Genomic DNA, 20,646 nt, shown 5'->3' with positions numbered 1-20,646 from the left:
GTTTTTCTTTTGCTTTGTTCTGAAGTGAATTAAAGACAACTCTAATTGAAGATCCATCTTTTCCAGCGTCGTGTTTTGAGTTTTTGAGTTTATTTTACTTCAATGGAGAAGAAAATTTAAAGGCCCAAATAGGACGATATATACGTTCTATATATGTTATTTTTCTTTGTAGTGTATTATCCACCTGAGCTTTTTTGCTTTAATATCTTCAATTATCTTATGTTCTTCATGGTGTTTTCTTAGCCTAAAAGTTAAGGGAAATGTCAGAGGTAAGTCACCATTTGGATAGGAAATTCATTTGTGATAAGTAACAGTTTATAGTTAAATGGAATAAATATAGATAAATTCAGATGTTACAAGAGAGAAAGGCACATGCATACATTTACAGCAAGATGTTTAGATTAGGTGTCTAGTAGTAGTGTGGAATGTACCCTGAGAAATGTGTTCCTTGTCATCTACCCATCTCTGTGGGTCATAGTTTCTGGGGAAACTTGACACTGTATCTATAGTTAAGTTAGCTTGGTCAAGAGGTTAAATGTCAGAAGGTTAGATTCTGTTTTTAGATCCTGTCTTTGTCTGACTATCCTGGTCAGTTATATCCTTCTGTGGGAGAAGGTGGAGAATTAGAAAACGTATATAAGGTTAGAGCTTTAGGCCAAGAGAGAGATCTCACATTGGACCAGAGATGCTCCACGATTCAGCATTTTTGTACACTGTTCTTCTTCTTGTAATAAACTCTTTTTGAATGCAAGAAAAGACGTGTCGGCGGTTCCCTTCTCTTCATCAACACATCAATATACCACATCTTCTACAGTTCCAGGTGTGTTGGTCTGTCGTCGGGGGTGACAGGTTCTCACCTGCCTCCTCCTGAGTGTCGTACGACGCCGTGAAGCCGCCGTTGGACACGGACGCGTCGGTCCTGAACACCACGGTCATGGTGTTACCGGACGAACGCACCTGAGTTCCTGCTGGGACCGAACCACAGAACCGGTTCAGACGGGGCGCGTCGTCCGCCAGCCCGTTACGCACCTGCAAGACAGAGAGCAGGGCAGAGGACACACGTCAGGCCAGACCAGACTGAGACTGGACCTTCAGAACTGGAGTAAGGGAGAATTTAAAGGGATAGTTTACAGAGAGAGTTTGGCAAATTCTCCTATTGCCATGAAGGTTTGTTACCTTTAATTGTCGGTATTTCCATGTTTCCCTCATCAAACTAAATACACAATCCAACAACTCCACAATGCTCTGGTGGACAAGTTGTGACCTGCACATTCACCACGCTATGAGATAATAACGTATAATTATGTAACATTACGACACATGAAGCAAATAACCAGAACTACTTTCTTCTGAAATCCCTCCGCCCAGCAGCCGTGTCTGGAATGTAGTTCCGGCTGAATTTCCCTCTAAAACAACTCTGTCTGGTAACGTTGTGTTATTATCTCATATCGTGGTGAATGTGCAGCTCACAACTTGTCCACCAGAGCGTTGTGGAGTTGTTGGATTGTGTATTTGATGAGTTTGATGAGGGACAGGCGGAAATATTGCGCACCGTGCAGAGCTCACGGCTCTGCTCCGCCGTTCTAAAAACATCTTGCACCGACAGTTAAAGGTAACGAACCTACTGCTATGACTATAGGGATTATGGTGAGAGGAGGACCTGGCTAAATGTTGGACTGTCTCTTTAAAGAGGTGTCATCTGGCTGTTTGAACATAGTGATGTATTATGAACTCGCCTCGACGTAGTCAAAGGAACAGGATGTCCCGGAGCCTTCCAGCCGCAGGTCGTTGATGGTGAGCGTGACGCGGCGCCCGGCCGGGGCCACCAGCGCCCAGCGGCACAGCCGGCTGTGGGGGTAGAGGTTGGGGTAGTTGGGAGAGGAGATGGTCCCTGAGGGGGCGTTCAGCTCGCCTCCACAGACTGGGGGGGGGGCAACAGTAGGGGTGGGAGAAAAAATAAATTCACATAACTATCGCAATTTTTTTGTTGATGATTTTTAAATCAATTTTCTTTTTTTTATGTTGTGCAATGTGCATTTGTTCGCCTTTTTTACATCCAGAGAGTCCAGGTTGTGAAAAAGGAGTATGTTAATTTATAGGCTCCTACAGTGTTTGTGTGCAGATAAATGTTAAATGTAGCAGTTTACCTCCGTCTATATCTCATTCTGTCAGAAAGGTTTCAGAAGCCTGTTGTTTCTATACGCTTTTATTTTTTCTGCAGTCCAGGCTTTTGAAAAGAGAGTAAACATATATATTGCTGCTGAATAAATCTGAAAAAATGACTGACATGTGATGTGTATTTTTTCGGCAATATCGTAGAATCGCTACTTAAATCGAATCGGCATCCAAAACATCATGTGTGTGTGTGCGTGTGTGTGTGTGTGTGTGTGTGTGTGTGTGTGTGTGTGTGTGTGTGTGTGTGTGTGTGTGTGTGTGTGTGTGTGTGTGTGTGTGTGTGTGTGTGTGTGTGTGTACCTTCCACACTGGCCTCAAACCTCAGCCTGAAACCTGCCGCGTTTCCACTGGAGTCACTGACGAACCTGACGAAGGCAAAACTGTCGGATGTTTCCATGGCGACGGGAAGGTTAGCGCCACAGTGTCGGCCCAAGAGACGTCCTGCAACACACATACAACACAACACAGACACACAACACACAACACACACAACACACACAGACACACACTGATGATGATGATGATGGAGAAGACGATGTTTTCTGTATCCTTAAATGATGTCTGCTTCATATCAGCCGCCCAGGCGCTTTGTAACTGACCGACTCCTATTGTCAACTGCACTGGCAGTGTTTATGTCCCTTGTACTTTTTGGGCAAGGCAAGGCAATTTTATTAGTATAGCCCATTTTTACCACCAGTTTGTCTCAAAGGGCTTTACATGGCATCACAACAACATCCTCTGCCCTTAGACCCTCACATCCACTGAGGAAAAACTCCATGGAAAACCCTTTAACAGGGAAAAATGGGCATAGATAAATATTTCAAATGTGCGTCACCTGAAGCGTTGTACTCTCTGATCTCCACGTAGTCGTTGGAGCAGCCCGAGCTGGCCTGCAGGCTGAAGTTCTGGTAGCTGAGGGTCAGGAAGTGGCCGGTCGGACCCTCCAGGAACCACTCGCAGCTGGAGCCGTCGGGGTAGTTGGACCCTGGGAACCCCGGACTGCTGACGGCCCCACTCTGACCGATGTAGGTCCCTCCACACGTTCCTGAGGGGGGGGGGGGGTGATGAGGTAACTTTAAGGAAACTTTGAGGAATATCAGCTTCTGCCATCAAACAGAAGGTTTAGAGACTGAACAGGCTGAGGAACTCTTCTGTCCCTCAGTCTGTCAAACTGTTCAATCAGAGTTTGGGCTCTAAGTCGACTAGACCCTCGGGTTCATGTACAGACTGAGCACTGGCTGTTGCACCAAAGACACTTTGTAATGTTGGATTTATGTTGTGAATGGAGTTACGAGGTAGTTTGTGTTTTTCTTTAAATGTGACCTTTGAGGGAAACATTTATGCTTTTTTGTAAATGTATGTTTTTGGTATTTTGTTATTATTTGTGTGAAACCTTGGACATCATGGGACGCAAGACACATTTCAGAATGATCTGACAATAAAGTGTAATCTTATCGTATCTTATCTTATCTTTTAATAAGAACTAGATCTACACCCAACACTCACCTGTGGAGTAGCGGGCCTTGAAGCCTTTGTGCTGACTCACCTGTGGAGTAGCGGGCCTTGAAGCCTTTGTGCGTGACGCTGGTGTCGGTGCGGAAGCGGAGCAGCATGGCCGAGCCGGTGGAGTGCTGAGTGGACGGTCGCGTGTTGCCACAGAGGCGGGAAATCACGTCGGCGTTCAGCGTCGGTCCGTCTCTCAGCTCCAGGTAGTCGTAGCGACAGCTGAGGAAACAGGATGAAGACCGTGAGACTGGACCAGGACTAGAGACCAGGACCAGGACTAGAGACCAGGACCAGGACCAGGACCAGAACCAGGACCAGGACCAGGACCAGGACTAGAGACCAGGACCAGGACCAGGACCAGGACCAGGACCTGAACAGGAAGCAGCCGACCTACCTGGACGTGGGCTCGATGTAGAAGTCGTCCTCGAAGTCGAGCTTGACTTCCTCCCCATTGGGAACGGTGATGACCCAGACACAGTCGATGTTCTGGGGGTAGTTCTGGGGGTAGTTGGGTGAGGTGATGTAACCGGGGGGGTCGCCATGGTTGAGCTCGATGAAACCGCCACACGCTGCGGAGAAAAGTTTACAGGTTTAGGTTTACAGGTGGTGGTCTACCTCTCTATGGTGGTCTACTTGTAGTGGTCTAGTTGTCTGTAGTGGTCTACTTGTCTGTAGTGGTCTACTTGTCCACCCACCGGACCGTTATGGGACTTGAACCCACCGGACCGTTATGGGACTTGAACCCACCGGACCGTTATGGGACTTGAACCCACCGGACCGTTATGGGGACTTGAACCTTGTCAGATGTTTAGAAAGGTGTATATTATATAGATAGATAGTATATATATAGATGTAGATGTGTCGTTACCTTGGCTGTGGGCTTCGAAGGTGAGCTGGAAGCCGCTGGCCTCGTTGCTGGCGTCAGACACAAAGTGAACAAACAGGTCGTTGTCGGTGGTCTGGATCAGGGAGGGGGGGCTGGCCCCACACAGTCGCCCCCCCAGCAGAGGAGCCGAGGCATCCGGGCCGTTCCTCACCTGGGGACAGACGGGAGGTAAACCACCGACACTGGAGCCACTGGAGCCACTGGAGCCACTGGAGCCACTGGAGCCACGCCTAACTGTGCCTTCACACCAAAAGCTTCCAAAGCGTCAGAAACACTCGAGGGTGGGCGTCAGACAAGACAGTTCCCAAAACGACAAATATTTTCAGCAGCTTTGGCCGCTCGTCACAAAGTTCGATCGCACTGGTCAATGGGGAGCAGCTTTGGAAGTGCAGCGACGCCTGTTGAAGCTTTGGACGCTTTGGAAGCTTTGGATGCTTTGGATGCTTTGGATGCTTTGGAAGCTTTGGATGCTTTGGATGCTTTGGATGCTTTGGATGCTTTGGATGCTTTGGAAGCGTGGCGACGCCTGTTGAAGCTTTGGAAGCTTTGGAAGCTTTGGATGCTTTGGAAGCTTTGGAAGTGCAGCGACGCCTGTTGAAGCTTTGGAAGCTTTGGAAGCGCGGCGACGCCTGTTGAAGCTTTGGACGCTCAGTGTCGCCGGGTTCTCATTGAAAATGAATTGACTTCCGGCGTTTTGACGCTTTGGAAGCTTTTGGTGTGAACACACAGTAAGATGGACACCTGAAACCTGATCATAACCCCCCCTCACCTCTAGGTAGTCCCCCGAGCTGCAGCCGGTCCCGTAGCCCTGGATCTGGAACGGGCTCTGGAAGGTGACGGAGACTCTGAAGCCGGGAGTCACCATGACGTGCCAGCTGCAGTCGAGTCCGGGCCGGTAGTTCTGAGGGTAGTGGGGGCTGCTCAGCACCCCCCGGTCCACATGGAGAAGCCCCCCGCAGCCTGGACACACACACACACACACACAGCTACGATCAATACTGCTGATCATGGAACTATTGGAGTGTATTTTCTACCGCCTAATTTGTTAAGTATTTTACCCTGAGGGTTATTAATGTGTTTAGTTTATGATCCACTTTAAATTCTGAACTTTTACCTTCTGAACTGTCTCACTGCCTTCTCCAGGTGTGTTCTTTGCTTGCCTGAAGGTAAATGACCATTATGATATGAACTAAGGCTTTGTTCAGACTGAAGGCCATATGTTAAGGTCAGAGCATACAGCTGTATCTGGTTTGCCTCACCTATGTTTACGTTAGCCTAAAGGTTAACTGACTGGTCAGGATGTAAAATACCAGAGGGTAATTTGGACATGTTGGGTATTGTCTCAGTTTATGACCATCCGGCTCAGCTACATCCTTCTGTTTAGAGAGGTGGAGTTTTAGAAAACATATATACGGTCAGGACTTTTGGCCAAGAGACAGAGGTCTCATATTTGGCTCCAGAGGCTCCTCGAAGATTCAGCTTTTTTGACACTACATCTTTTTTTGTAATACACTTTTTTACCATCTACAAAGAAGACGTGTCAGAGTGGTCATCTTTTCATCAGCATCGACATCGAAATATAATACACTATATATATCAATATTGTACCAGGGTGCAACGACCTCTGACCTTTGGAGTAGGAGGCATTGAAGCCGCGGCCGCTGACGCTGCTGTCGGAGGAGAAGTGGATGAACATGGCGTCTCCGGTGGAGTGGAGCGAACCGGGAGGCTCCCGACCGCAGAGAGTCGCTAGGACCGGAGAGATGCTGGTGTCACCTGTAGACACACACACACACACACACACACACACACACACACACACACACACACACACACACACACACACACACACACACACACACACACACACACACACACACACACACAGGTGAGCAGTGTAAACCTAGACAGGTTCACCACTCACCACTGTGACCTCTACAACCTGTTAGACTGGACTTCCCTCCACACCAGACGGCTCCATCACTGGTTTCTGCTCATTTATAAAACCATTCTCGGCATCACACCTCTCTACCTCTTTTCCCTTCTGCACCTCTATCACCCTGCCCGCAATCTAAGGTCCAGTGCATTCATTAACCTCTCCATCCCCAAAGTCATCAACCTCTTCATCAACCTCTCTATCCCCAAAGTCTGCACCGTCTTCGGACAGAGCCTTCTGGTTCGCTGCAGCCTTCGACTGGAACATCCTACAAAACACCTTAAACTTTCTTTCTTCACCTCTCTCTCTGTCTGCAAACAAAATCTGCTACAAATCACAGTTGACTCCTGCACTTGCTAATAGGCCTCTTGTCATGCCCTATTAATTAACTGTTTTATTGTATTATATTGAATTTTTCTGTGTATTTTATATAACCTTGTTTTCACTTTTAGCACTCCCCTCCCCCTTCCCCTTCAGGCTGCACTTGAAAATAAGAATTTTGTTCTTTATTTGCTCGCCTGGTTAAATAAAGGTTAAAAAAAACAAACAGGTGCAGCTTCGTCTCCCTGACAACGCCTCACCGTCCCTGACGACCAGGCTGTCGAAGTAGCAGGTGGGGTAGTCCTCCATGTCCAGAGAGAGGATGTTGAACTCCACCGTGGAGCCAGGTGATCGGATCAGCCAGGTGCACTCCTGGTCCGGGAGGTAGTTCTCCGGCCATCCGGGGGAGAAGAGGAACGCCGGAGAGTCCTGAGTCATCAGCAGGCCGCCACACGCACCTGACACACACACACACACACACACACACACACACACACACACACACACACACACACACACACACACACACACACACACACACACACACACACATACACACACACACACTTTAACAGCTGTCGGGATGGAGCTCTGCTGTGGTCCAGACTAGAGATGCGCGGATAGGCAATTATTTCATCCGCAACCGCATCACAAAAGTCGTCATCCACCCGCCATCCACCCGTTGTTGTATATCTAATATGGACGATGCAAGGCGTGCCACGGATTAATATCTCTTGGCCACGCATTAGAAGCCAATGTTTTTAAGAAGTAAAAAAATGTTTTAGAAAGACTAGGCCTATATTTTTGTTAGGTAAAAAAAATTTCTGAATTTTTGAAACGATTACATATAAGTTATTTCAATAAATATTGCCATCTCTCATGTGCGGACACCAATGGGCAATTACTGCAGTGCCTGATGAAAATTTGACTGTTTCAAAGAGTGCTGCTCGTTTTTCCTATGTGGGTAACAATATTTAACTATGTATATATTTTTCCTAATTGGTTCAACCGCCACCCGCCCGAATCTACTTCAAATAGATTTTTTTCGTCATGTCATCCGCCCGACCCGCGGTTTATCCGCGGACTCTGCGGATAAACCGCAAACTGTGCATCTCTAGTCCAAACCCTCCTGGTCTCATGTGGTTCTGACCTGGGGGGATGGTGGGCGGCGGTCCCGAGTCCTGGACGGCGGTCCACGCCACCAAGAAGCCCCGCCCCCCCTGCACGCCGTCAGACTGGAACTGCAGCGTCAGCGTGTTCCCGCTGCTCCTCAGGGGGGGGGGCAGCTGCAGGCCGCAGAACGTCCCCAGGGGGTAGGAGTGAACGCTGGGGCCGTCGAAGACCTGAGGGAGGATCGGGATTTCAGATTTCAGATTTATTTATTTTCTTAAAAATGGGAACAGTACATATTGATGGACATTGACATGTAAATATGTGGGATTGAAGCCAAGTGGCTCATTTCCATCCCCAGTCCCATCGGCAGGTTGATGTTAGACATAAAAAACACCCGGGACCGGGGCCGGGAACTCACCTTGAGGTCGTCATAGTAACAGTCGTACAGGTCCTCGATGTCCATGTCCAGGAAGTGGAGCTGCACGTAGCGGTCGCCGCCCACGGTGACGGTCCAGCGGTAGTTGGCGTTGCCGGGATACGTTCTGGGATACAGGGGGGAGGCGATCTGCCCGGACTCTCCCATCACATCGTTACCATAGACTGAGGAGCAGAGAGGTCAGAGGTCAGCGGCTACGCTCTGACATCACAGCTGACATCACAGCTGACATCACAGTGACATCACAGACTCACGGTGAGTGAAGGACGCTCTGAATCCGGCGCCGCTCACGGACGCGTCGGACACGAACTTGACCCACAGGATGTGGCCGATCACCGACGTGTAGTTGGAGGGAAGAGACGTTCCACAGAACCGACCAACCAGAGCGCCCGTAGAGTTCCCCTCCCGGATCTCCAGGAAGTCGTTCTGACAGCCGAAGCCCCCCTGCAGGTGGAAGACCCTGAACGCAACACAACACAGGTGGTTAAAAGACCCTGAACCAACACAGGTGGTTAAAAGACCCTGAACGCAACACAACACGGGTGGTTAAAAGACCCTGAACGCAACACGGGTGGTTAAAAGACCCTGAACCAACACAGGTGGTTAAAAGACCCTGAACGCAACACAACACGGGTGGTTAAAAGACCCTGAACCAACACAGGTGGTTAAAAGACCCTGAACGCAACACAGGTGGTTAAAAGACCCTGAACCAACACAGGTGGTTAAAAGACCCTGAACGCAACACAACACGGGTGGTTAAAAGACCCTGAACGCAACACAACACGGGTGGTTAAAAGACCCTGAACGCAACACGGGTGGTTAAAAGACCCTGAACACAACACATTACAGGCGGTTAAAAGACCCTGAACGCAACACAACACGGGTGGTTAAAGACCCTGAACGCAACACAACACGGGTCAAAAACAGACGGTAAAGGTCAGTAGACAGTCGGTAAACGCTGGATAAACAGTCGGTAAGAGGACTGACGTGAAGGTGAGTAGACAGTTGGTAAAGGTCAATAAATAGATGGTTATGGTCAAAAACAGACGGTGAGTCTCAGTAGACAGTAAAGGTGAGTAAACAGTCGGTAAAGGTCAGTAAACAGTCGGTAAGAGGACTGACGTGAAGGTGAGTAAACATTCGGTAAAGGTCAGTAAACATCGGTAAGAGGACTGACGTGAAGGACAGCTGCAGCCGGTTTCCTGGGGAACTCCTGATGGTCCAGACACACTCCACGTTGGGGGGGTAGGCGTCGGGGTAGTTGGGGCTGTTGAAGGCTCCACTCTCCATCACCAGGTCTCCTCCACAGCCTGGTGGGGGGGAGGGGGGGTTAGAGGGGGTTAGAGGGGGGTCAGGGGGGGTTAGAGGGGGGTCAGGGGGGGTCAGGTCACAGCAGCAGAATGAGTCCTTCACAGTGACCAATCAGAGTGAGTCTCACCTGAGGTGGAGGCGGAGAACGTGGCTCTGAAGCCTTTCCTGGAGACCGAGTGGTCGGAGACGAAGTTCACCACCAGGGCGCTGCTGAAGGAGGTGACGGGGTGAGGGACGGTGTTGCCGCAGTAACGTCCTGGAGACAACAACACACTGTTAGTAGCTGGTTTCCATCACAGGTTTTTGCAAAATGAAAGCGATATTTCTGTCTGAAATTTTGAAAAAGTACAACTTCTATTTGCAGATGTTTCCATTTAAAGGAGTTTTGCTTTTGCGAATGAGCCGAAACCAAAACAAGTGTTTCCATCACACTTTTATATCGATACGTCTGAAAAACCAACTCATGAGAGCGTAAAAATGTTTTCCCGATATTTGAGAGGGTTTTTGAAATGTAGGCGTTTCCATTACCAGTTGTTTTATTGTGATATTTAGGTTTTGCACAATTCTAGTGTCCTTGGGTGTCTTGAAAGGCGCTATATAAAGCTAAATTATTATTATTATTCTAGGGGAAATGGAAACACACCTACCGACACACACAAACACACACACACACACACACACACACACACACACACACACACACACACACACACACACACACACACACACACACACACACACACACACACACACACACACACACACACACACACTCTCTACCTATAGAAGGTGCCTGGTAGTTGTCTCCATCCAGCACCTCCACTGCATCGTGGGAACAGTTGGCGTTGACCATCTCCAGCTCGAAGTCGGTGAAGGACAAGGTCACATGGTTGACTGGTCACAGGGAGAGAGGTCAAAGGTCAAACATTAACACCAACACCGACAGTAGTTTTCACTGCGGGGCCTTGAAGGCATCTCACATGGTTCCTGAGCTCTGATGATCCAGCTGCAGTTCTGATTGGGCGGGTACGGCCTCGGGTACCGTGGCGACGCAATGTCTCCTCCCACATCGTCGGCAGTGATGGTCGTTCCACAGGCTGGTGGAAAAAACACAACCACAGTGACATTCAGTGACCTTCAGGGACCTTCAGGGACCTTCAGGGACCTCAGCCTGGAGCTGGGTGACCATGACATCAAATAAACTTTATCTGTCCCACCAGGGGAAATTTGTCTTGGGCAAGGGAGTTACGACAGTTGCCATGTACATGTAAAACACCCATACACATTACATAATATACAATAAAACAGTAACAAAGGCAAACAAATCCAAGAGAAGAGAAAGAAAGAAAGTACAGGGTGCAATAAATAGAGTAAAATACTTATGATACAAGTTCCAATAAAAACATACTAAAAAAACTAAAAGAAAGAGCGAGGGGTGTTGGTATCAGCCAGCAGGTGGACGGGCAAACCGGATGGAATTGATATGATTGACTGATTGACGGGTTGAAGGGCCGGGGAGCCACATGATGAGGTCACAGGTCGGACCAGACAGGAAGTGATGAGTCTCTCTGCTGGCCACTCCCCCAACGACTCATCACCTGAACCGACACGCCCCCAACGACTCATCACCTGAACCGACACGCCCCCAACGACTCATCACCTACTCATAACCCTAATAACTACTATATAACTACTATAACCCTACTTTACCACAGAAGAACAGAGACTGAAGGATGGAGAGATGAGCAGACAGAGAGAAGAGCAGACAGAGAGAAGAGAGAAGAGCAGACAGAGAGAAGAGAGAAGAGCAGACAGAGAGAAGAGCAGACAGAGAGAAGAGAGAAGAGCAGACAGAGAGAAGAGAGAAGAGCAGACAGAGAGAAGAGCAGACAGAGAGAAGAGAGAAGAGCAGACAGAGAGAAGAGCAGACAGAGAGAAGAGAGAAGAGCAGACAGAGAGAAGAGCAGACAGAGAGAAGAGAGAAGAGCAGACAGAGAGAAGAGCAGACAGAGAGAAGAGCAGACAGAGAGAAGAGCAGACAGAGAGAAGAGAGAAGAGCAGACAGAGAGAAGAGCAGACAGAGAGAAGAGAGAAGAGCAGACAGAGAGAAGAGCAGACAGAGAGAAGAGAGAAGAGCAGACAGAGAGAAGAGCAGACAGAGAGAAGAGAGAAGAGCAGACAGAGAGAAGAGAGAAGAGCAGACAGAGAGAAGAGCAGACAGAGAGAAGAGAGAAGAGAGAAGAGAGAAGAGCAGACAGAGAGAAGAGCAGACAGAGAGAAGAGCAGACAGAGAGAAGAGCAGACAGAGAGAAGAGCAGACAGAGAGAAGAGAGAAGAGCAGACAGAGAGAAGAGAGAAGAGCAGACAGAGAGAAGAGCAGACAGAGAGAAGAGCAGACAGAGAGAAGAGAGAAGAGCAGACAGAGAGAAGAGCAGACAGAGAGAAGAGAGAAGAGCAGACAGAGAGAAGAGAGAAGAGCAGACAGAGAGAAGAGCAGACAGAGAGAAGAGAGAAGAGAGAAGAGAGAAGAGCAGACAGAGAGAAGAGAGAAGAGAGAAGAGCAGACAGAGAGAAGAGAGAAGAGAGAAGAGCAGACAGAGAGAAGAGCAGACAGAGAGAAGAGAGAAGAGAGAAGAGAGAAGAGCAGACAGAGAGAAGAGCAGACAGAGAGAAGAGAGAAGAGCAGACAGAGAGAAGAGCAGACAGAGAGAAGAGAGAAGAGAGAAGAGCAGACAGAGAGAAGAGCAGACAGAGAGAAGAGCAGACAGAGAGAAGAGCAGACAGAGAGAAGAGAGAAGAGCAGACAGAGAGAAGAGCAGACAGAGAGAAGAGAGAAGAGCAGACAGAGAGAAGAGCAGACAGAGAGAAGAGAGAAGAGAGAAGAGCAGACAGAGAGAAGAGCAGACAGAGAGAAGAGCAGACAGAGAGAAGAGCAGACAGAGAGAAGAGAGAAGAGCAGACAGAGAGAAGAGCAGACAGAGAGAAGAGAGAAGAGCAGACAGAGAGAAGAGCAGACAGAGAGAAGAGAGAAGAGCAGACAGAGAGAAGAGCAGACAGAGAGAAGAGCAGACAGAGAGAAGAGAGAAGAGCAGACAGAGAGAAGAGCAGACAGAGAGAAGAGAGAAGAGCAGACAGAGAGAAGAGCAGACAGAGAGAAGAGCAGACAGAGAGAAGAGAGAAGAGCAGACAGAGAGAAGAGCAGACAGAGAGAAGAGCAGACAGAGAGAAGAGAGAAGAGCAGACAGAGAGAAGAGCAGACAGAGAGAAGAGAGAAGAGAGAAGAGCAGACAGAGAGAAGAGCAGACAGAGAGAAGAGAGAAGAGAGAAGAGCAGACAGAGAGAAGAGCAGACAGAGAGAAGAGCAGACAGAGAGAAGAGCAGACAGAGAGAAGAGAGAAGAGCAGACAGAGAGAAGAGAGAAGAGCAGACAGAGAGAAGAGCAGACAGAGAGAAGAGAGAAGAGCAGACAGAGAGAAGAGCAGACAGAGAGAAGAGCAGACAGAGAGAAGAGCAGACAGAGAGAAGAGCAGACAGAGAGAAGAGCAGACAGAGAGAAGAGAGAAGAGCAGACAGAGAGAAGAGCAGACAGAGAGAAGAGCAGACAGAGAGAAGAGCAGACAGAGAGAAGAGCAGACAGAGAGAAGAGCAGACAGAGAGAAGAGAGAAGAGAGAAGAGCAGACAGAGAGAAGAGCAGACAGAGAGAAGAGAGAAGAGAGAAGAGCAGACAGAGAGAAGAGAGAAGAGCAGACAGAGAGAAGAGAGAAGAGCAGACAGAGAGAAGAGAGAAGAGCAGACAGAGAGAAGAGAGAAGAGAGAAGAGAGAAGAGAGAAGAGAGAAGAGAGAAGAGAGAAGAGAGAAGAGAGAAGAGAGAAGAGCAGACAGAGAGAAGAGAGAAGAGCAGACAGAGAGAAGAGAGAAGAGAGAAGAGAGAAGAGAGAAGAGAGAAGAGAGAAGAGAGAAGAGAGAAGAGAGAAGAGCAGACAGAGAGAAGAGAGAAGAGCAGACAGAGAGAAGAGAGAAGAGCAGACAGAGAGAAGAGAGAAGAGCAGACAGAGAGAAGAGCAGACAGAGAGAAGAGCAGACAGAGAGAAGAGCAGACAGAGAGAAGAGCAGACAGAGAGAAGAGAGAAGAGCAGACAGAGAGAAGAGCAGACAGAGAGAAGAGCAGACAGAGAGAAGAGCAGACAGAGAGAAGAGAGAAGAGCAGACAGAGAGAAGAGCAGACAGAGAGAAGAGCAGACAGAGAGAAGAGCAGACAGAGAGAAGAGAGAAGAGCAGACAGAGAGAAGAGCAGACAGAGAGAAGAGCAGACAGAGAGAAGAGCAGACAGAGAGAAGAGAGAAGAGCAGACAGAGAGAAGAGCAGACAGAGAGAAGAGCAGACAGAGAGAAGAGCAGACAGAGAGAAGAGCAGACAGAGAGAAGAGAGAAGAGCAGACAGAGAGAAGAGAGAAGAGCAGACAGAGAGAAGAGCAGACAGAGAGAAGAGCAGACAGAGAGAAGAGAGAAGAGCAGACAGAGAGAAGAGAGAAGAGCAGACAGAGAGAAGAGCAGACAGAGAGAAGAGCAGACAGAGAGAAGAGCAGACAGAGAGAAGAGCAGACAGAGAGAAGAGCAGACAGAGAGAAGAGAGAAGAGCAGACAGAGAGAAGAGCAGACAGAGAGAAGAGCAGACAGAGAGAAGAGCAGACAGAGAGAAGAGCAGACAGAGAGAAGAGAGAAGAGAGAAGAGCAGACAGAGAGAAGAGCAGACAGAGAGAAGAGAGAAGAGAGAAGAGCAGACAGAGAGAAGAGAGAAGAGAGAAGAGCAGACAGAGAGAAGAGCAGACAGAGAGAAGAGCAGACAGAGAGAAGAGAGAAGAGAGAAGAGAGAAGAGAGAAGAGCAGACAGAGAGAAGAGAGAAGAGAGAAGAGAGAAGAGAGAAGAGCAGACAGAGAGAAGAGAGAAGAGCAGACAGAGAGAAGAGAGAAGAGAGAAGAGCAGACAGAGAGAAGAGAGAAGAGAGAAGAGAGAAGAGAGAAGAGAGAAGAGAGAAGAGAGAAGAGAGAAGAGCAGACAGAGAGAAGAGAGAAGAGAGAAGAGAGAAGAGAGAAGAGAGAAGAGAGAAGAGAGAAGAGAGAAGAGAGAAGAGAGAAGAGAGAAGAGCAGACAGAGAGAAGAGCAGACAGAGAGAAGAGAGAAGAGAGAAGAGAGAAGAGAGAAGAGAGAAGAGAGAAGAGAGAAGAGAGAAGAGAGAAGAGCAGACAGAGAGAAGAGCAGACAGAGAGAAGAGCAGACAGAGAGAAGAGCAGACAGAGAGAAGAGCAGACAGAGAGAAGAGCAGACAGAGAGAAGAGCAGACAGAGAGAAGAGCAGACAGAGAGAAGAGAGAAGAGCAGACAGAGAGAAGAGAGAAGAGAGAAGAGCAGACAGAGAGAAGAGCAGACAGAGAGAAGAGAGAAGAGCAGACAGAGAGAAGAGAGAAGAGCAGACAGAGAGAAGAGAGAAGAGCAGACAGAGAGAAGAGAGAAGAGCAGACAGAGAGAAGAGCAGACAGAGAGAAGAGAGAAGAGAGAAGAGCAGACAGAGAGAAGAGAGAAGAGCAGACAGAGAGAAGAGAGAAGAGCAGACAGAGAGAAGAGAGAAGAGCAGACAGAGAGAAGAGCAGACAGAGAGAAGAGAGAAGAGCAGACAGAGAGAAGAGAGAAGAGCAGACAGAGAGAAGAGCAGACAGAGAGAAGAGAGAAGAGCAGACAGAGAGAAGAGCAGACAGAGAGAAGAGAGAAGAGCAGACAGAGAGAAGAGCAGACAGAGAGAAGAGAGAAGAGCAGACAGAGAGAAGAGCAGACAGAGAGAAGAGCAGACAGAGAGAAGAGCAGACAGAGAGAAGAGCAGACAGAGAGAAGAGAGAAGAGCAGACAGAGAGAAGAGAGAAGAGAGAAGAGCAGACAGAGAGAAGAGCAGACAGAGAGAAGAGAGAAGAGCAGACAGAGAGAAGAGAGAAGAGCAGACAGAGAGAAGAGAGAAGAGCAGACAGAGAGAAGAGAGAAGAGCAGACAGAGAGAAGAGCAGACAGAGAGAAGAGAGAAGAGAGAAGAGCAGACAGAGAGAAGAGAGAAGAGCAGACAGAGAGAAGAGAGAAGAGCAGACAGAGAGAAGAGAGAAGAGCAGACAGAGAGAAGAGCAGACAGAGAGAAGAGCAGACAGAGAGAAGAGAGAAGAGAGAAGAGCAGACAGAGAGAAGAGAGAAGAGCAGACAGAGAGAAGAGAGAAGAGCAGACAGAGAGAAGAGAGAAGAGCAGACAGAGAGAAGAGCAGACAGAGAGAAGAGAGAAGAGCAGACAGAGAGAAGAGAGAAGAGCAGACAGAGAGAAGAGCAGACAGAGAGAAGAGAGAAGAGCAGACAGAGAGAAGAGCAGACAGAGAGAAGAGAGAAGAGCAGACAGAGAGAAGAGCAGACAGAGAGAAGAGAGAAGAGCAGACAGAGAGAAGAGCAGACAGAGAGAAGAGCAGACAGAGAGAAGAGCAGACAGAGAGAAGAGAGAAGAGCAGACAGAGAGAAGAGAGAAGAGCAGACAGAGAGAAGAGCAGACAGAGAGAAGAGCAGACAGAGAGAAGAGAGAAGAGCAGACAGAGAGAAGAGAGAAGAGCAGACAGAGAGAAGAGAGAAGAGCAGACAGAGAGAAGAGCAGACAGAGAGAAGAGAGAAGAGCAGACAGAGAGAAGAGCAGACAGAGAGAAGAGAGAAGAGCAGACAGAGAGAAGAGCAGACAGAGAGAAGAGCAGACAGAGAGAAGAGCAGACAGAGAGAAGAGAGAAGAGCAGACAGAGAGAAGAGCAGACAGAGAGAAGAGCAGACAGAGAGAAGAGCAGACAGAGAGAAGAGCAGACAGAGAGAAGAGAGAAGAGCAGACAGAGAGAAGAGCAGACAGAGAGAAGAGAGAAGAGCAGACAGAGAGAAGAACAGACAGAGAGAAGAGCAGACAGAGAGAAGAGCAGACAGAGAGAAGAGCAGACAGAGAGAAGAGAGAAGAGAGAAGAGAGAAGAGCAGACAGAGAGAAGAGCAGACAGAGAGAAGAGCAGACAGAGAGAAGAGCAGACAGAGAGAAGAGCAGACAGAGAGAAGAGCAGACAGAGAGAAGAGCAGACAGAGAGAAGAGCAGACAGAGAGAAGAGAGAAGAGCAGACAGAGAGAAGAGCAGACAGAGAGAAGAGCAGACAGAGAGAAGAGAGAAGAGCAGACAGAGAGAAGAGCAGACAGAGAGAAGAGCAGACAGAGAGAAGAGAGAAGAGAGAAGAGAGAAGAGAGAAGAGAGAAGAGAGAAGAGAGAAGAGAGAAGAGAGAAGAGAGAAGAGCAGACAGAGAGAAGAGAGAAGAGAGAAGAGCAGACAGAGAGAAGAGAGAAGAGAGAAGAGAGAAGAGAGAAGAGAGAAGAGAGAAGAGAGAAGAGCAGACAGAGAGAAGAGCAGACAGAGAGAAGAGCAGACAGAGAGAAGAGCAGACAGAGAGAAGAGCAGACAGAGAGAAGAGCAGACAGAGAGAAGAGCAGACAGAGAGAAGAGCAGACAGAGAGAAGAGCAGACAGAGAGAAGAGCAGACAGAGAGAAGAGCAGACAGAGAGAAGAACAGACAGAGAGAAGAGCAGACAGAGAGAAGAGCAGACAGAGAGAAGAGAGAAGAGAGAAGAGCAGACAGAGAGAAGAGAGAAGAACAGACAGAGAGAAGAGCAGACAGAGAGAAGAGCAGACAGAGAGAAGAGCAGACAGAGAGAAGAGAGAAGAGAGAAGAGAGAAGAGCAGACAGAGAGAAGAGCAGACAGAGAGAAGAGCAGACAGAGAGAAGAGCAGACAGAGAGAAGAGCAGACAGAGAGAAGAGCAGACAGAGAGAAGAGCAGACAGAGAGAAGAGAGAAGAGCAGACAGAGAGAAGAGAGAAGAGCAGACAGAGAGAAGAGCAGACAGAGAGAAGAGAGAAGAGAGAAGAGCAGACAGAGAGAAGAGCAGACAGAGAGAAGAGAGAAGAGAGAAGAGCAGACAGAGAGAAGAGAGAAGAGCAGACAGAGAGAAGAGAGAAGAGCAGACAGAGAGAAGAGCAGACAGAGAGAAGAGCAGACAGAGAGAAGAGCAGACAGAGAGAAGAGAGAAGAGCAGACAGAGAGAAGAGCAGACAGAGAGAAGAGAGAAGAGCAGACAGAGAGAAGAGAGAAGAGCAGACAGAGAGAAGAGAGAAGAGCAGACAGAGAGAAGAGCAGACAGAGAGAAGAGCAGACAGAGAGAAGAGCAGACAGAGAGAAGAGAGAAGAGAGAAGAGAGAAGAGCAGACAGAGAGAAGAGAGAAGAGCAGACAGAGAGAAGAGAGAAGAGAGAAGAGCAGACAGAGAGAAGAGAGAAGAGCAGACAGAGAGAAGAGAGAAGAGAGAAGAGCAGACAGAGAGAAGAGCAGACAGAGAGAAGAGAGAAGAGAGAAGAGCAGACAGAGAGAAGAGCAGACAGAGAGAAGAGCAGACAGAGAGAAGAGAGAAGAGAGAAGAGCAGACAGAGAGAAGAGCAGACAGAGAGAAGAGAGAAGAGAGAAGAGCAGACAGAGAGAAGAGCAGACAGAGAGAAGAGAGAAGAGAGAAGAGCAGACAGAGAGAAGAGCAGACAGAGAGAAGAGAGAAGAGAGAAGAGCAGACAGAGAGAAGAGCAGACAGAGAGAAGAGAGAAGAGAGAAGAGCAGACAGAGAGAAGAGCAGACAGAGAGAAGAGCAGACAGAGAGAAGAGCAGACAGAGAGAAGAGAGAAGAGAGAAGAGCAGACAGAGAGAAGAGAGAAGAGAGAAGAGCAGACAGAGAGAAGAGAGAAGAGAGAAGAGAGAAGAGAGAAGAGAGAAGAGCAGACAGAGAGAAGAGCAGACAGAGAGAAGAGCAGACAGAGAGAAGAGCAGACAGAGAGAAGAGCAGACAGAGAGAAGAGAGAAGAGCAGACAGAGAGAAGAGAGAAGAGCAGACAGAGAGAAGAGCAGACAGAGAGAAGAGCAGACAGAGAGAAGAGCAGACAGAGAGAAGAGCAGACAGAGAGAAGAGCAGACAGAGAGAAGAGCAGACAGAGAGAAGAGAGAAGAGAGAAGAGCAGACAGAGAGAAGAGCAGACAGAGAGAAGAGCAGACAGAGAGAAGAGAGAAGAGAGAAGAGCAGACAGAGAGAAGAGCAGACAGAGAGAAGAGCAGACAGAGAGAAGAGCAGACAGAGAGAAGAGCAGACAGAGAGAAGAGCAGACAGAGAGAAGAGAGAAGAGAGAAGAGAGAAGAGCAGACAGAGAGAAGAGAGAAGAGAGAAGAGAGAAGAGAGAAGAGCAGACAGAGAGAAGAGAGAAGAGAGAAGAGCAGACAGAGAGAAGAGCAGACAGAGAGAAGAGCAGACAGAGAGAAGAGAGAAGAGAGAAGAGAGAAGAGCAGACAGAGAGAAGAGAGAAGAGAGAAGAGCAGACAGAGAGAAGAGAGAAGAGCAGACAGAGAGAAGAGCAGACAGAGAGAAGAGAGAAGAGCAGACAGAGAGAAGAGCAGACAGAGAGAAGAGAGAAGAGCAGACAGAGAGAAGAGAGAAGAGCAGACAGAGAGAAGAGCAGACAGAGAGAAGAGAGAAGAGAGAAGAGAGAAGAGCAGACAGAGAGAAGAGCAGACAGAGAGAAGAGCAGACAGAGAGAAGAGCAGACAGAGAGAAGAGCAGACAGAGAGAAGAGAGAAGAGCAGACAGAGAGAAGAGAGAAGAGCAGACAGAGAGAAGAGCAGACAGAGAGAAGAGCAGACAGAGAGAAGAGCAGACAGAGAGAAGAGCAGACAGAGAGAAGAGAGAAGAGCAGACAGAGAGAAGAGAGAAGAGCAGACAGAGAGAAGAGCAGACAGAGAGAAGAGAGAAGAGAGAAGAGAGAAGAGCAGACAGAGAGAAGAGAGAAGAGAGAAGAGCAGACAGAGAGAAGAGAGAAGAGAGAAGAGCAGACAGAGAGAAGAGCAGACAGAGAGAAGAGCAGACAGAGAGAAGAGCAGACAGAGAGAAGAGCAGACAGAGAGAAGAGCAGACAGAGAGAAGAGCAGACAGAGAGAAGAGAGAAGAGCAGACAGAGAGAAGAGCAGACAGAGAGAAGAGAGAAGAGCAGACAGAGAGAAGAGAGAAGAGCAGACAGAGAGAAGAGCAGACAGAGAGAAGAGCAGACAGAGAGAAGAGCAGACAGAGAGAAGAGCAGACAGAGAGAAGAGCAGACAGAGAGAAGAGCAGACAGAGAGAAGAGAGAAGAGAGAAGAGAGAAGAGCAGACAGAGAGAAGAGAGAAGAGAGAAGAGAGAAGAGAGAAGAGCAGACAGAGAGAAGAGAGAAGAGAGAAGAGCAGACAGAGAGAAGAGCAGACAGAGAGAAGAGCAGACAGAGAGAAGAGAGAAGAGAGAAGAGAGAAGAGAGAAGAGCAGACAGAGAGAAGAGAGAAGAGAGAAGAGCAGACAGAGAGAAGAGCAGACAGAGAGAAGAGCAGACAGAGAGAAGAGCAGACAGAGAGAAGAGCAGACAGAGAGAAGAGCAGACAGAGAGAAGAGAGAAGAGCAGACAGAGAGAAGAGAGAAGAGCAGACAGAGAGAAGAGCAGACAGAGAGAAGAGAGAAGAGCAGACAGAGAGAAGAGAGAAGAGCAGACAGAGAGAAGAGCAGACAGAGAGAAGAGCAGACAGAGAGAAGAGCAGACAGAGAGAAGAGAGAAGAGCAGACAGAGAGAAGAGAGAAGAGCAGACAGAGAGAAGAGCAGACAGAGAGAAGAGAGAAGAGCAGACAGAGAGAAGAGAGAAGAGCAGACAGAGAGAAGAGCAGACAGAGAGAAGAGCAGATGGAGAGAGGGAGGCGGAGGTGAAGACAGATGGAGAGAGGGAGGCGGAGGTGAAGACAGATGGAGAGAGGGAGGCGGAGGTGAAGACAGATGGAGAGAGGGAGGCGGAGGTGAAGAGAGATGAGCAGAGGGAG

General features: G+C 48.6%; 1 protein-coding gene across 1 annotated transcript in view; it reads right to left on the bottom strand.

The window, feature by feature from the left end:
* The window catches only part of cubn (cubilin (intrinsic factor-cobalamin receptor)), a gene marked incomplete at both ends in the record, with an annotated part of 58,129 nt that overhangs the window by 15,908 nt on the left and 21,575 nt on the right, over nucleotides 1-20,646 (bottom strand). Inside the window, 17 exons of the mRNA XM_083995226.1 lie at nucleotides 858-1,029; nucleotides 1,737-1,921; nucleotides 2,476-2,616; nucleotides 3,011-3,220; nucleotides 3,722-3,900; nucleotides 4,076-4,250; nucleotides 4,550-4,718; nucleotides 5,337-5,527; nucleotides 6,197-6,343; nucleotides 7,085-7,282; nucleotides 7,975-8,167; nucleotides 8,356-8,537; nucleotides 8,628-8,833; nucleotides 9,551-9,683; nucleotides 9,812-9,940; nucleotides 10,465-10,578; nucleotides 10,665-10,781. Coding sequence (XP_083851352.1) covers nucleotides 858-1,029; nucleotides 1,737-1,921; nucleotides 2,476-2,616; nucleotides 3,011-3,220; nucleotides 3,722-3,900; nucleotides 4,076-4,250; nucleotides 4,550-4,718; nucleotides 5,337-5,527; nucleotides 6,197-6,343; nucleotides 7,085-7,282; nucleotides 7,975-8,167; nucleotides 8,356-8,537; nucleotides 8,628-8,833; nucleotides 9,551-9,683; nucleotides 9,812-9,940; nucleotides 10,465-10,578; nucleotides 10,665-10,781 — 2,841 coding nt within the window. The remainder of the gene's footprint in view (nucleotides 1-857; nucleotides 1,030-1,736; nucleotides 1,922-2,475; nucleotides 2,617-3,010; nucleotides 3,221-3,721; nucleotides 3,901-4,075; nucleotides 4,251-4,549; nucleotides 4,719-5,336; nucleotides 5,528-6,196; nucleotides 6,344-7,084; nucleotides 7,283-7,974; nucleotides 8,168-8,355; nucleotides 8,538-8,627; nucleotides 8,834-9,550; nucleotides 9,684-9,811; nucleotides 9,941-10,464; nucleotides 10,579-10,664; nucleotides 10,782-20,646) is intronic.

This window comes from Trachurus trachurus (assembly GCF_905171665.1).
Source record: "Trachurus trachurus genome assembly, chromosome: 20".
Classification (NCBI taxonomy): domain Eukaryota; kingdom Metazoa; phylum Chordata; class Actinopteri; order Carangiformes; family Carangidae; genus Trachurus; species Trachurus trachurus.
The sequence above is the reverse complement of the archived record's forward strand: the minus strand, read 5'-3'. Positions and strand labels throughout refer to the sequence as shown.